This window comes from Acyrthosiphon pisum, chromosome A1 (genome assembly GCF_005508785.2).
Source record: "Acyrthosiphon pisum isolate AL4f chromosome A1, pea_aphid_22Mar2018_4r6ur, whole genome shotgun sequence".
Classification (NCBI taxonomy): Eukaryota; Metazoa; Arthropoda; class Insecta; order Hemiptera; family Aphididae; genus Acyrthosiphon; species Acyrthosiphon pisum.
This window is the reverse complement of record NC_042494.1, coordinates 114609803-114623952: the sequence shown is the minus strand read 5'-3', so window position 1 is coordinate 114623952 and position 14150 is coordinate 114609803. Positions and strand designations below refer to the sequence as shown.

The 14150-nt window shown below is 28.7% G+C and overlaps 2 protein-coding genes across 4 annotated transcripts in view; both read left to right on the top strand.

Moving 5' to 3' along the window:
• The first annotated feature begins 7673 nt into the window (after positions 1-7673).
• Positions 7674-12029, top strand: LOC100160213 (protein misato). 2 transcript variants are annotated; one of them, XM_001945826.5, is made up of 8 exons: positions 7674-7976; positions 8060-8143; positions 9889-10102; positions 10273-10526; positions 10743-11027; positions 11105-11415; positions 11517-11731; positions 11815-12029. In XM_001945826.5, the coding sequence occupies exons 1-8, from the start codon at positions 7896-7898 to the stop codon at positions 12021-12023; spliced, it is 1653 nt and encodes a 550-aa protein (XP_001945861.2). In that variant the 5' UTR covers positions 7674-7895; the 3' UTR covers positions 12024-12029. The 2 variants fall into 2 exon arrangements, with proteins under 2 accessions (XP_001945861.2, XP_016662202.1); XM_016806713.2 differs by having other exon boundaries at positions 7675-7989.
• A 102-nt stretch (positions 12030-12131) lies between these two features.
• Positions 12132-14150, top strand: part of LOC100568508 (thiamine transporter 1) — a 2623-nt gene continuing 604 nt past the window's right edge. The window contains exons 1-2 of one of the 2 annotated variants that reach the window (XM_016806706.2): positions 12132-12607; positions 13832-14002. In XM_016806706.2, the coding sequence (XP_016662195.1) occupies positions 12479-12607; positions 13832-14002 (300 nt within the window). In that variant the 5' untranslated portion in view covers positions 12132-12478. The remainder of the gene's footprint in view (positions 12608-13831; positions 14003-14150) is intronic. The other variant, XM_003246352.4, reaches the window with a different exon arrangement.

Here is a 14150-nt window from a genome sequence, read left to right as displayed (position 1 = left end):
GACAGACACAAAAAAAACACACATCATTGTAAAATTCATACATTCATCGCTCCGCTCAGAATCTAAAATTAAAAATCAATTATTAAAGATTCATTAAATTAAAAAAAAAAAGCTAACCGAATCTTCAAAATAAACATTGATTAAAATTTAATAATTATTAGAAAGTATTTTTAAAAGTTTTATTAGATACATTTTATAAAAGATAAAAAAAGGAAAAATACAATAAAATTATTATCTGTTAATAGATAGTGTTCGGACTTATCTAGATAAATGTATCTAGATAATTATTTGTTCATTTTTTATCTTATCTAAATAAATAGTTACAAGGTATCTAAACGTTTATCTAGATACATTTTTAGATTCTGAGTGGAACGATGAATGTATTGATTTTACAATGATGTGTGTTTTTTTTATTTTTTTATTTTTGTGTCTGTCATCACGGTTTGGGGCAGTAAAACTGCTTCGATTTTCTTCAACAGTATCTCATTTGATGGGAAATCTAGTTGGTGAATTCGGGAGATCAAAATTTGAAATTTCCAATAGTCTTCAAAAGCACCGTGAAAAACAAAAGAAAAATTAAGGGAAAACGGGAATTTTTACGCAAAATCTGTTTTCGAGAAAATTTGATTTTAGTTTTTGGTGTAACTTTAAAACGAATGACTGTAGATACATGAAATTTTCACTGATTGTTTATAGTTCCATTTTCTATACATGATACATTTTTCAAAATATTTTGATTTGTTTTGAGCTGTTTACGGACAATTTCAGTTTCCAATTTAATTAGTTTTTTTTCTATGAATGTTAATAAAACTTTATTTGTTGAGTAAAAATACTTGAAAATTTAATACAAGGCTCCTACTATATTGTTACAATGACATTTGAAAAATATTAAAAATCCTTAGCCACAGTTTTTTTTTATTAGCATTTAAAGTTCAAAAATTGACAAAATATGGAAAAATCACGAAAATTACCTAATTATGTTGAGTTTATAATTCGTAAAAATTTTTCTTTTTAGAACTAAGATTTTAAAATGTAATACAAGATTCCTTATAGGATAATCTACCTTTATCAAAAAAAAAAAAATGTCTATAAGAAAACTCAAATTAAATTTTTATGAGCGTTTAAAATTCATATTTTTACAACATTTGATATTCACTCGATTTCTTACGTAACGATATTCTTATTTTGTTGTAATTAAAAAACGAATGACTGTAGAAACTTGAAAATTTCACTGAATAATTTGACTCTTTTTGAGCTGTTTACGGACATTGTAAGTTTTAAATTTTTTTAGTTTTTTTTTCTATAAATATCAATAAAGTTTTATTTATTGGGCCAAAAAGTGTAAAAATTAATACAAGGCTCCTGATACATTGTTACAATAGCAGTTGAAAAATATTAAAAATACATAGGCACAATTTTTTTTTATAAGCATTTGAAGTTAAAATGTTGACAAAATTTATCAAATTTAAAATTGAATAATTATTTTGTAGTTAAAAATTTATAAAATGTTCAATTTTTATATCTAAGGATTAAAAATGTAAAACAAGATTCCACCTAAGTAGTTAATTCTGTTACCAAAAAATCTAAAAAATACATAAGCACAATTTATTTTTATAGTCATTTTAAGCTCAAATTTGAACGAAATCACACATTAAAAAACCTGGAATAACTATTTTAGTTATTTTGTTGTGATTGTATATTATTGAAACTTCTAAAGTATATACTATTATATATCTATGATAGTACCACGATTTTGTTGTTGATGTATAACGCGTTATAAGTACCTAATGGATATTGTGATATGAATAAATATGATTAATTTGGAATTTATTATAGATACTTATTATTGGTCAATTTTTTTTTTAATACCATAGATAAGTATATAAGATACCTTATACCTAGACTGACATACCGTCTCCGCTCAGAATCGTTTTTCTTATACAGTGATATTATATCATTGAATTCAAATTTAATACTATCCATTATACAGTGACCCACTTGTAACCTACTGTACAGTAGAGCGACATCCACTTACCCACCTTTTTTAGATTTATTTTGGTTACAGTATGAATTATACTTAATATTTCTATGAAACATTGTTTTAAATGTCCAGTCATTAGCTATAGAAATTAACTGCATTTTATCATTTTTTAACTACATAATAATTTTTAATAAAATTATGTATCTACGCTTATTTTTTTTTGTTGTTGTTGTTGTTGTTTTACACCATAAAAACAAAATCTTTGTCTGAAGTAGAAACTGGTTTACGTAAAAACCCCGTTTCTCCTTAATTTTTTTTTTTTGTTTTTCCAACGCTTTTGAAAACTACTGAAAATGTTTTATTTTGAACTCTCGAAATAATGCACCAGCTAAATTCTCTTTTTCACTAGAAAAGTTACTTAAGTTGAAAATCGAATCGTTATTTCAACTACTTATCGTGTACTTACACAAAAAAAAAAAAACACACTCAGAATCTAAAATGATAGGAACACCGGTTCGATTTTTTTACTATCATACTGTAACGATATGGTTGAGTACGTACCTTTAGTACCTACCTACCTAATTTTTGTTATTTACCTTCAATAAGCATTATCACAAATATCACATATTACATATTACATATCACTTATAAGTAATTCAAATTTAAGGGGTATAAACTGTTTTATATCCCGAATTTCCATCTAATCCGGTATAAACAACACGGACACCAAACTCATCAATCGGAATCATAATAAACAGTACGATATTGCACACCGATTTGCGTTGTCAAATATTTAGTCTATATCCAGCACTGCAGTCACGTCGCAGAGCTAAGTAAAAAAAGAGCTCGTAACACGACGGTAGTATATTACACGAGATGACCAACTCGTTTGGTCTAACCTGTGTAATTTTACGAAAAATGGTCCGACCTCTCTGTAGCCTAAATGAACTTATTGGCTTGCAATTTACACTGGTTGATCAGTATTCAGTATGCTATGTAGAATGATACTTTTTGTAAATTTCAAGTCAATTAAAGCCTGAGTAATATGCAAAAGTATTAGCATTGTTGTTATTAATCGAAACGCTATTTTTTTCAACAATTCAACAATGTTTATGTTGTATGTACGCGCCGCCCATATTTCCCCTTCCAACCGGACTATGATTTCGGCCATGAACTAAAATAAACTTATATCTTAGTTCATGATTTCGGCCTATGCCTATGCAGTATGCATATTTCCGTGGCGCGTCGGTTAGGTTGAAATCACGGACTAAGATATTATATAATATACATATTATTATATGTTAGTCCGTGGTTGAAATAATTGCCAATTAAACAATGTTTGGTAGTGGGGGTAACGCCGGCCGATTCGTTGGGTACATCTATGAATTTATTGTTTTATCTTCGTCGCCACAGTATTAAAGTTCTGCTTTGATATCCGTGCGTCGCTATACATATTTTGTTTATTTATTTTATCGCCCGATCGCCGTATTAATATACCATTGATTATGAATACTATATAATTATAATAATAATATAATTCATAATCATATTACCTTCTTATAATATTATAAATAATATTAATATAAATATTCATAGCTATATATTTATTATACTTATTTAATTATAAACGGTGTCCAATTGGCAACTCACATGGTGAGCAGTCCACTTTATGTCTTATTTAATAAAGTTGTTCATATGTATACCTGTTATTGATATTTATGTACTACCTAGTCTTTTCAACCAATTTTTAAAAAAATAGGATAACTAGTAACTCCTTATATCCAAAATTATAATTAAAAAAATTAGTGATATCTCAACATAAACATTATGTGTAAAAAATCTCACTGGGAAAAAAACTGAAGCTAGAAAAGTTGTGATATATAATATTATCATAAAAGCCTAAGTAATTTCTTAAATTCATTTAGTACCAACAATAGAAATTGTTTGTTTTTGATGAAGTGCGATAATTTAATACAAATAAATGTATTTAGCTTGGCGGCTACTTATAGTATGTATACTTAAATAGTGTTATAGTAATATTATACAAATATAAAATGGGTCAGCATTATATGTTTAGTTTTAGCTGTAGGTACCTATATATTAGTAGCCGCCAAGCTGAGTTAATTTATTTGTATTAAATCATCGCACTTCATCAAATACGAACAATTTCTATACTAATGAATTTAAGGAAATACTTGGCCTCTTTTTGATATCACAACCGACACTACTTTTCTAACTTGAGTTTTTTTCACTTAGCGAGGTTTTTTACACGTAGTGTTTTTGTTGAGATACTTACGGTCAACAAATCCTGACGATAACGACAGCGCCATCTGTCACAATCGTTTTAAACTTTTCCACGCGTGAGCAATAGTTTGATGAACTTTCCACTGTACTTCCTTATTATTAATTCATTCCCAGAAGACGCTGACGTATACGGTTTTTAGTTTTAGATTCTGATATTATGCGGTTTAATGTTATATTTTTATTATTATTTTCCATGTGACCAGACACCTTAATTGTGCTATAGGTATACTGTATATCTGTATAGGGTAGTATATAGTACCTACTACGATAATACATTATACCTACATCATTAATTCAATACACACTTAAATATTTTATAAAGGTTAGATTTATTCGCAAATATTCACATTTCAGAACCATTTATTATAGATTATCATTCCAAAACAATTTAAGCAACAACTAAACTACTATCACAAATTTACGATGAGCTTCATAAGTCGTATACAAAGTAATACTATTATAGTATACAAAATAATTATTATATAGGTGTGCACTTTTAGAATCATATTTAACCGAAAGGTAGGTAACTCCGAGTCATACAAGTTAAAAAACGATATAGCTGATTTGAAAGACAAAGACATATCAGCTACAGTAAGTAGGTACCCAGAGCCGGACTTGTCTGCCCTTAGGCACAGTAAATCTAGCACCTATTTCTGTAAGAACAATTTATCTAATAAGATATTCCCAAAAAAACTCCAAACATCAAAAGCGAAACAAATTAAGCCGGGTCCATTTTTTATTTCGGATTGATACCTATATCAAGCGACAAGCATAACAGAAAAAGTGTCGGACTAATCGCTTTGTCCGATTCCACCTTGAGCGGCGCTTGGGTTTAACCGCGGTGGTTACCGGGTCAATCCCATATTCCCATCACACCGACGTGTTACAGGCTCCTGCAACAAACTCACGTGTACTGCTGAATGCATTTGAGGTTTTATTTGGCTATTTTCAAACTCAGACATCTCGAACGAAGTACGCGCTGGAACGTATACTCGATGTCAGCCAAAGTAAACCGCACTGCGATTTTCAGCATTAAACTAGAACGGCGTCTCGGCGGATCCGGGAAATTGCAGCTTGAGCGCTTGACTGTTGCACGTCCATTTCGGCTGGACAAACCTGCAACAGAGACGATACGGGCGGCGCTTTGATCTTGACTTCGGTGGCAACGGGCGTCATTATAACCGTGTTAACCAACGAAATGTAATAACGAAACATTGGACTGGCATAATTTGGCACGACCATATCAATCGTGCCATTTAACGGCTCGGCCGAAACCATTTGCATCGCGTCGTCACTCGTCCACAGACGGTGAATCGATCGATACAGGCGGCAAACAACAACCCAATTCATCACCCGCAGGCCGCAGAAGCCGCGGTCTGCACCGCGATGTTTAACATTGAACTGATCGTCTCGTCAATCGTCGCCGAACTGACATCGCCACGACTTGACAACACGATTTTCCAGGTCCGGCCATTTCTTATAGCTCATCGAAAACTCGTTGCATTGCCATCAAGTCGGCAGACGCACCATGAATCGCACGATGAGTCACGGGGAAGGTTCTAATGTATCATAATTTTCTTTGGTAAAATGAATTGGGTACCGGTTGGCCGAAAATAATAACAATCTTTGTCTATATATATAAATAAATAAATGTTTGTCTGTATAACCTCCTAAACCACTGGCCATTTTTTATACCAAGTGCTGTACTGTGTTTAATTCTAGCTAGCAGGTAAGGGCCCCGGTCTAGAAAGTTTCACATGTGCCCCTTATTATCAAGTTGTGCCACTGGAGGGAAAATATCAATATGGACATAATAATATTATGGTAGATGGACAGACGGTAGAACAGTAGCTATGGTCATATATTAAACATACATGTGTATGTATGTTTAATCTTTGCTATGGTACAGTGTTCGGAACTTTTAGTAAAAAAATAAATTCGTTCACGTTCACGTTCAGCCCTTAAAAAAAGAACTCGTTCACGTTCAAATTCATATATTTTCAAATGAACACGTTCACGTTCACGTTATTTGAAAATATGAATGCAATCGTTCATTTAATTTCATTTATTTTATTTGTATGTATTGTTTAAATACGAATACAAAATCGTGGAATTCATAATATTATTGTTATTTTATGTCAAGGCCGCACACTGGAATTTCATGTATTTTATTTTTATAATTCGTAATATATTCAGTCCTGTAAAGTATTTAAGTAAAAGTATTTGAGTAAGAGTATTCAAATACTTTTTTAAGTATTGAATAGCTTTTTAAATACTTTCAGCATGAAGTATTTTGAATGGTATTTTAAATACTTTTTTTTGTATTAAATACTTTTTGGTATTGAATACTTTGGTTTTTTATTTCGAACATTTTATTTTTATTCGAAATAATTGGTTGGAAAAATATTTTTGTCAACTACAATAATAGAATAATAGTTTTATTTAATATTCTGTATTTCTGTTTTAGCCGAAGCCCAAAGGTTTGTAAAAACCAGATTTCTAAATAAAGTTATTGAATTTTGAATAGGTAACAATATTCTCTTTAAAATTATTAGATAACTATTAGATTACCTACTACCTATGTGTTTATATTACGATAATTAGAAATCCACTTTAAAAACCAAAAGTATTTGAAAAGTATTCCTAATACTTTTTCAAAGTATTTGAGTAGTATTTGAGTAGTATCTTAAATACTTAAAACAAAATGTATTTGAGTATTTACTCAAGTACTTTTTAGAGTATTCTTTACAGGACTGAATATATTATACCTATAATATCATAATAGTATTATCAATCAATATTTATTAAATAATAAATACATTTGAACGTCTTAAAAATCGTTCTAATTCATTAAATATATAAACGTCATTCACTTTCACGCGTTCTATTTGAAAAAGACGAGTGAAGTTCACGTCTCGTTCACTAAATATGAACGAGAATTCATAAACGACGTTATTTCCAAACACTGTTATGGTACCAAAGAATACTGTAGATACCTATTGTAGTGTCAAAAACTCAAAAACCCACGATGTAGGTAGTAGGTAGATGCGACTATTGCCTGTGCGGTTATGCCCTTTAGCACGATGTCCCTACTCCCTACTCCCTTGGGCCGGGTTGCATAAACGTTCTGTAACGACTTACAGTTCTGTAAGTGCGTTAGCGGCTCTCATGACAAAATAAACTAAATTATAGGTGTACTTACGTTATAATATTATGGCATAGTCTATATTCGTTATTATTTATACCAATAGATGGCGCAACTTATTACGTAAACGCCGAGTTCGTACTTATTTTCTAAGCTTGTGGTGATAATAACTAAAAGTACTGATTGGTATTTGATAAGCGCCATGTGCAGACTGACCACAACAACTTAGATCATAATATTATTATATATGTAATTATTATCTCTAATGATGCTCTCACGCTGATATATGACAAAGATAAAATAGAAATCTTATTTTTTGAAATTTTGAATCTCAAGCAATTCTTGTACAATAGTTCAAGTCGGTACTGTGGCAAAACAAATTAATAACTAGAGTACTACAAATATATTATATTTTAAATTGAATAATCAAAATATTAAGCAATTTTATTTATTCATCTTTAAAAAATGAATTCAACTCGTGAAATCATAACATTGCAGTTTGGTCATTATTCTAATTTTATTGGCACGCACTTCTGGAATTTACAGGTTTCTTTTATCTGTACTTATATATTATTATTAGTTAAATTAAATTATTAAATTATTAAATATTAAAATGATCTATTTTATAGGAAGCAAGTTTTACTTATGAAGAAAATAATAAGCCATTGGAAATATGTCATGATGTCTTGTATAGGGAAGGTGTAAATTTGAAGGTGGGTACCTAAATATAAAACAATTTGTCCTAATATTTTTTATAAAATTTTCTTCAAAGTTAGTACTATAAGAAAGGTAGATAAAGTAATATATAATAAGTATACTAACAAAATCAAATATTATGATTAGTGTACACAATTGTAATAATTATTATACTTATTGGATCTCAGAGTAATTTCTTTGAAGTCGGAACCGTAATTTTTTAAAGTAATAGTTAATAAATAATTATGATAAAAATGTTTTCTTAGTAACTATATAGTATAATACATTTACGGTTCTAAACTTCTAACATAAGTTGTATGATTATCAATTACAGATGTATACTGTCAATTTTAATTTTTATATTGTCATCTATACGTGGAAAAATTCTGAGTTCTGAATAAAAAATTAAAATCAATAATCCTCAATTATGTATCATCTTTAATCATGCTCCCAGAAAAGCAATATCAATATAAGTTATAAACTAATGAAGCAATCAGTTGGTCGCCAAATATTCTAATGATACGACTTATATTATTATTTATTTTATTTTAACAGCTACCTAGTACCTATATAACTATATATTTGAAAATCGACTACTATGTATTATATATATATATATATATATACAGTCCTGTAAAGAATACTTTAATTGTAAAGTATTTCAAATACTACTCAAATACTTTTGGTTTTTAAAGTGGGTTTCTAATTATCGTAATATAAACACATAGGTAGTAGGTAATCTAATAGTTATCTCATAGTTTTAAAGTGAATATTGTTATTCAATATTCAATAAATTTTTTTAGAAATCTGGTTTTCACAAACCTTTGGGCTTCGGCTAACACAGAAATACAGAATATTAAATAAAACTATTATTCTATTATTGTAGTTGACAAAAATATTTTTCCAACCAATTATTTCGAATAAAAATAAAATGTTTGAAATAAAAAACCAAAGTATTTAATACAAAAAAAAGTATTTAAAATACCATTCAAAATACTTCATGCTGAAAGTATTTAAAAAGTTATTCAATACTTAAAAAAGTATTTGAATACTTTACAGGACTGCATATATATATTATATTGTATTTCTATTAATTTAAAAATTAGAAAATAAATAAAGATTTTTAGAAAAAACTAGCTAAATACTTAATTGATTTTAATTGAATAAACTTAGAAATAAAAATAATAACTACAACTATATGATAGATTAAATGAGACGTCATGTTATTTAGTTAAAATATTAATTATCGATTTATGAAAGGTTATTGTTAAAGGTTATGATTCAATTTCATACCATTAATGAATTAAATTATATTATTTAATAGACTCTTGGAAAACCAAAGTTAATCATTTTTACATCAATAGAATAAAAAAAAAATTGAGGTAAATATATTTAGTTAATTTATACTCGGTTAAACCTATATTTTATATCAGAAATGCACAATATCAACTTTGTGTAACATAGTATTATGTAATAAGACTAAGCTTTGTTTATAATATTAATGAATAAATATATTTTATTTTAATAATGTACTAGAGTATATTTAATATATTATCTATTATTATATAATATATTACTAAAAAGTAATTTGAAGTTACTGAATAACCCAAAATTGTACTTAGCAACTAAAATATTTTATTACATTATTATTAAATAAAATTGATACCTATTATTTATTAAATATTAGACATTTGAGAAAAATTATTGTCATAAATATTACTTAAATTTATGATAATGATTATTAATTAAAATTGTAAAACAGGGTGAGGTAACCTATACTCCTCGTATGCTGTGTGTTGATCTTAAGAACGGTTTTTACCAATTGCCAGATGTACATAGAGGCTTATATGATCTCAATTGTAGCAATTTAGATGAAGAAATATTGAATTCTTCAACTAAAATTCAAACTATTCAAGAAGAAAAAATTCCTAGCAATGAATTTTTTTCAGACTTGGTCAAACAAGAACTACTTATAGGTAAGTTTTAACTTATATTTATGATAGTTATTTTTAGTAGAATATTGGTATTTCTACATTAGGACATTAGGTAGATTTTTTTTTTGTTTTGTTATTTTATTGAATGAGATTGGGATGTCTCAATTTATGTGCAAAATAAAATAAAAAATATTTTGTATTCTATATTTCAGATGATGATAGTGAGAAAATAAATATAGCTGAGAAAGTATACAATTTAGATAACGATGTTAAAATTTGGTCAGATTTTTTAAAAGCACGTTTTCATCCAAGAACTATCACATCAATTGATGAGTATAAACACAATGATTCAAGTAATGTGTTTAATAACTTTGCTCAAGGACTTGGATTATGGGATTCATATATAATGAAAGAAACTTGGACTGATAATTTAAGATTATATGCAGAAGAATGTGATTATTTACAGGTACATTAATTATGGGCTTTGGGCAATGTCTTACAATTAATTTTGAAAAGTAGAACACTGTAGCATTAATTATTTAGACATTTATAGCAACAGTGCAATAGTGGCTTATAATGATTTCCAATGTTGTGTTTTAATTTCAAAAATTGAAAATTGTTCTGCTCGTATTATATTTTTTTTAAATAATATTATAGCTTTATTTTTATACTTATTAATTAGGGATTCCATATTTCAATGGATTCATTAAATGGTTTTGGTGGTTTAGCTTGTAAGGCGTTAGAATACTTAAAAGACGAGTACTCTAACAAAACTATTATTGCTATGCCTGTACTGTCAGATAATTACATTCTTGAAGATGAAAATTCTGAGTTACAAGCAGTTAACACCTCATTATTATTTTCTTCACTATTCGAACATTCAACTATGTTTGTGCCATTGACTACATCATCTGGGGGATGGATAAAGAGCCAAAGTCATCTTAATTTGGATTACTTATCTTACAAAGTAAAGTGTCTAATACTTTAACACATCTTAATGATTTATCTTATAATGCTTTTATTTATTTTCAATTTACATTTTAGAACAATTTAGATTATCATTCCAGTGCTATTTTAGCATCAGCTATAGACACATTTACTTTGGGCTATAGAAGTCGTTTTGGCAACGATAGTATGCAAACTATGTGTACCAGGTTGACCCCTTTAGGACGAAAGGCTGTATCAGCGTCAATACAACTACCTCTTGGGTTTGAATCAAAGTCAAATTTACTTGATTACTTACAGAATTCGACATTACCCCTATGGAAACCCATTTCACCTCAGTGTACTACAGAAATGTCGGTGGCCCAAACAATTGTTTTAAGAGGCATAACAGAAAACATGCTGTACTCGAAGTTAGTATTTATTGATTAGCAAGTTCTGTATATCAAATTGTTTAATAATATGCTTAGCAAGTAATTGCTATTATTATATCTATATTTTTTTTTAATTTCAGTAATCTCATTAGAGATTCAAAAAATCCATCTCATCATTGTACATCACCTAGCGATTTACTCAAATTATTTCTATCTTTTTGTGATCACGTGCGAATGACAGAAGTTCATTCATTTGATTCTTCTTTAGAAACTATAGCCCCGTTTCCTAACATATTTTCTCAATCTATTAACCAGCATGGATTTGTAGAATCATCATCTAGATCATCTACTTCTGGTAACTATTGATTTTGTGTATATCATAATAACAACTAACATTGTCAATATTAATATTTTGTATTTTATTAATTTTCAAATTAGTGGTCGCAAAATGTGCAGCTATTAGTGGTTTACATAACAGTAATTCAATGAGAGATATGTTTATAGCTTTGAAGAATGATTCTAGTAAAGTAAAGGGTTCAAAATTGAGTCACATGTTTAACTATGATATTGATGTAATGGATTATAAAGAAACTCTCGAAAATCTTCTTGTTTTGAGTGATAACTATTTAATAAACGACTGTTTATAACTTGAACGTGTATTATTAATTAGTTTTTCTGAAGATTATATGTTAAAATATTAATATTTAAAATAAATAAATACATTTTTACATTTTTAGACGATATTAATATTATTTTTATATATATTATTTATTACGTGCTAATTTAACTATTACCTACGTATACAACAAAATATGTCTTAAGTTTCTCAAGGCGATTCACGTTCATATTATGGTGTGAGTGTGAGTGCGTGCGCGCGCGCGTATGGACAATATAAAATAAACATATTATATTTGTCGTGCATTATCGTTTGCATTAGTTGGAAATCTACTGTATTACACATAAGTTCAAATTATGTTTAAACAATTACCAAATTCAACATTCTTTAATTGATACCAACATTAAATAAATGGTCTTTTTCTTTTAATTGCATATTATACCCAACGGTTTTATCTAAAATATTTTTTTAAACAATTTTGAAATCATGGCAACTTGGGAAAATTGGAAAACTGTGTCCTTACTTGTTTGTGTATTTACTATGGTTAGAGAAATACGACCAATTGAGCCATTTTTCACGTCATACCTCAAAAGTATGAATTTCACATCAAACCAGGTATTTACTTTGAATTGTATTTTTAATCATCAAAATTATTATTTTAAAGGTCTTATCCTAAATATTTCGAGTTTTTAAGTCAAATAAATATAAAAGTAGTAAGTAGGTACTATGTTTTATACTTGTATGAGTAAAAATTTAAATAATACGACTGCATAGGCGTGACTAGACTTCATCCACAGGGGCAGCCTAACTAATGACCGGCGCCACCTAACCTAACCGAAAAAACACCCACACCCATTACCCCCTGGCCCCTTATAATTGGGGGGGGGGGGGGGGGTAGTCCCACCAATTTAACATTTATATAGTTTAAAAAAGTCTATATATTCAAGTTATCTATAACAAATGTCTATAAATAGTATGTATATAGAGGTACCTAATATGTTTAATAATAAGAAGAATATTGAACAACACATTATATTTATATTATAAAACAATACGTATATCATTATAAGTTATAAGTTATAACTTATAACAATTGTACCAGTTGGCAGTTACCCGCATAATATTATTACCGGGATTTGTGATAGAATCATAAATCAATTCGACAATGCAATATAATATTATTAGAACAAAATAAACAATGCACGACATATTTTTCTAAATAAAAGCTGTAAACCACTAGATTTAAAACTTGGTTGACCGGCGTCTTTCAAAAATGTCAGGGGCAGCCCAGGCACCCTAGGGCCCTAGGCACCCACCGTAGACACACTTATGTACGACTGTAATAGAGATTAATTACTGTGCATGTATTGATGTATAAGGTAACCACTAACCTGCCTTATATTATATAGTAATAAATAATAATATTTTAGATATCGATTGTTGAAATAAAATAGGAATAACGTAATTTATACTTTTTACGTAATTTTTCCGGTGAAATCATTTTCCTGATTTTGAATGCTTGTGTATTATTTTCCCAGATATTATTATCTTCATTCATATTTTCATAAATTTACAATACCTGAGAATAATTTCGCTCCAAAATATTTTCCTAAAATATACTTTCCCGAAATTGATTTTATTGCGAATTATTTGCCGGGTATAATATATTTTATCCTCGTCATAAAACTATTCGTGACAAAATATTTTCCTGAATTTAATTGTTCCTGACGATAATTACTTGTCACCTCACCCACCACGTGAAATCTAAACTTAATATATAATAAAAAAAAATACTTAAAAAGCATTAATCCGTAATTTAACATTGTAATTTTGACACAGATCAACGAAGAAATATATGCAGTGGGAACTTACTCGTGTCTAGTATTAGCTGTTGTAATATTCTTAGTTACAGATTACTTTCGGTACAAACCGTTGATCATTGCTGATGGAATTGCTGGAATTTTCACATATGCGTTACTACTAGGAACACCAAGTTTATTCAGAGTTCAAGTAAGCATTTAAATGACTCCTGTAAAGCTTAAGAGGGCGTGATACCCGCTTGTGTTGTCTCCGTCTTACAAGTACGTAACATACCAAATTTTACGCTCAGCAGAACACGTGTAGCTCCGTTAATTTAAAAAATAGAGTGAATTAACCT

Excerpts from the sequence above, each read along its gene's own strand:
- LOC100160213 (XM_001945826.5), top strand. The coding sequence starts at position 7,896 with ATGAATTCAACTCGTGAAATCATAACATTGCAGTTTGGTCATTATTCT. Across the intron at positions 10,103-10,272 it reads CAAACAAGAACTACTTATAG|ATGATGATAGTGAGAAAATA; the intron begins GTAAGTTTTAAC and ends TCTATATTTCAG. Across the intron at positions 10,527-10,742 it reads AAGAATGTGATTATTTACAG|GGATTCCATATTTCAATGGA; the intron begins GTACATTAATTA and ends CTTATTAATTAG.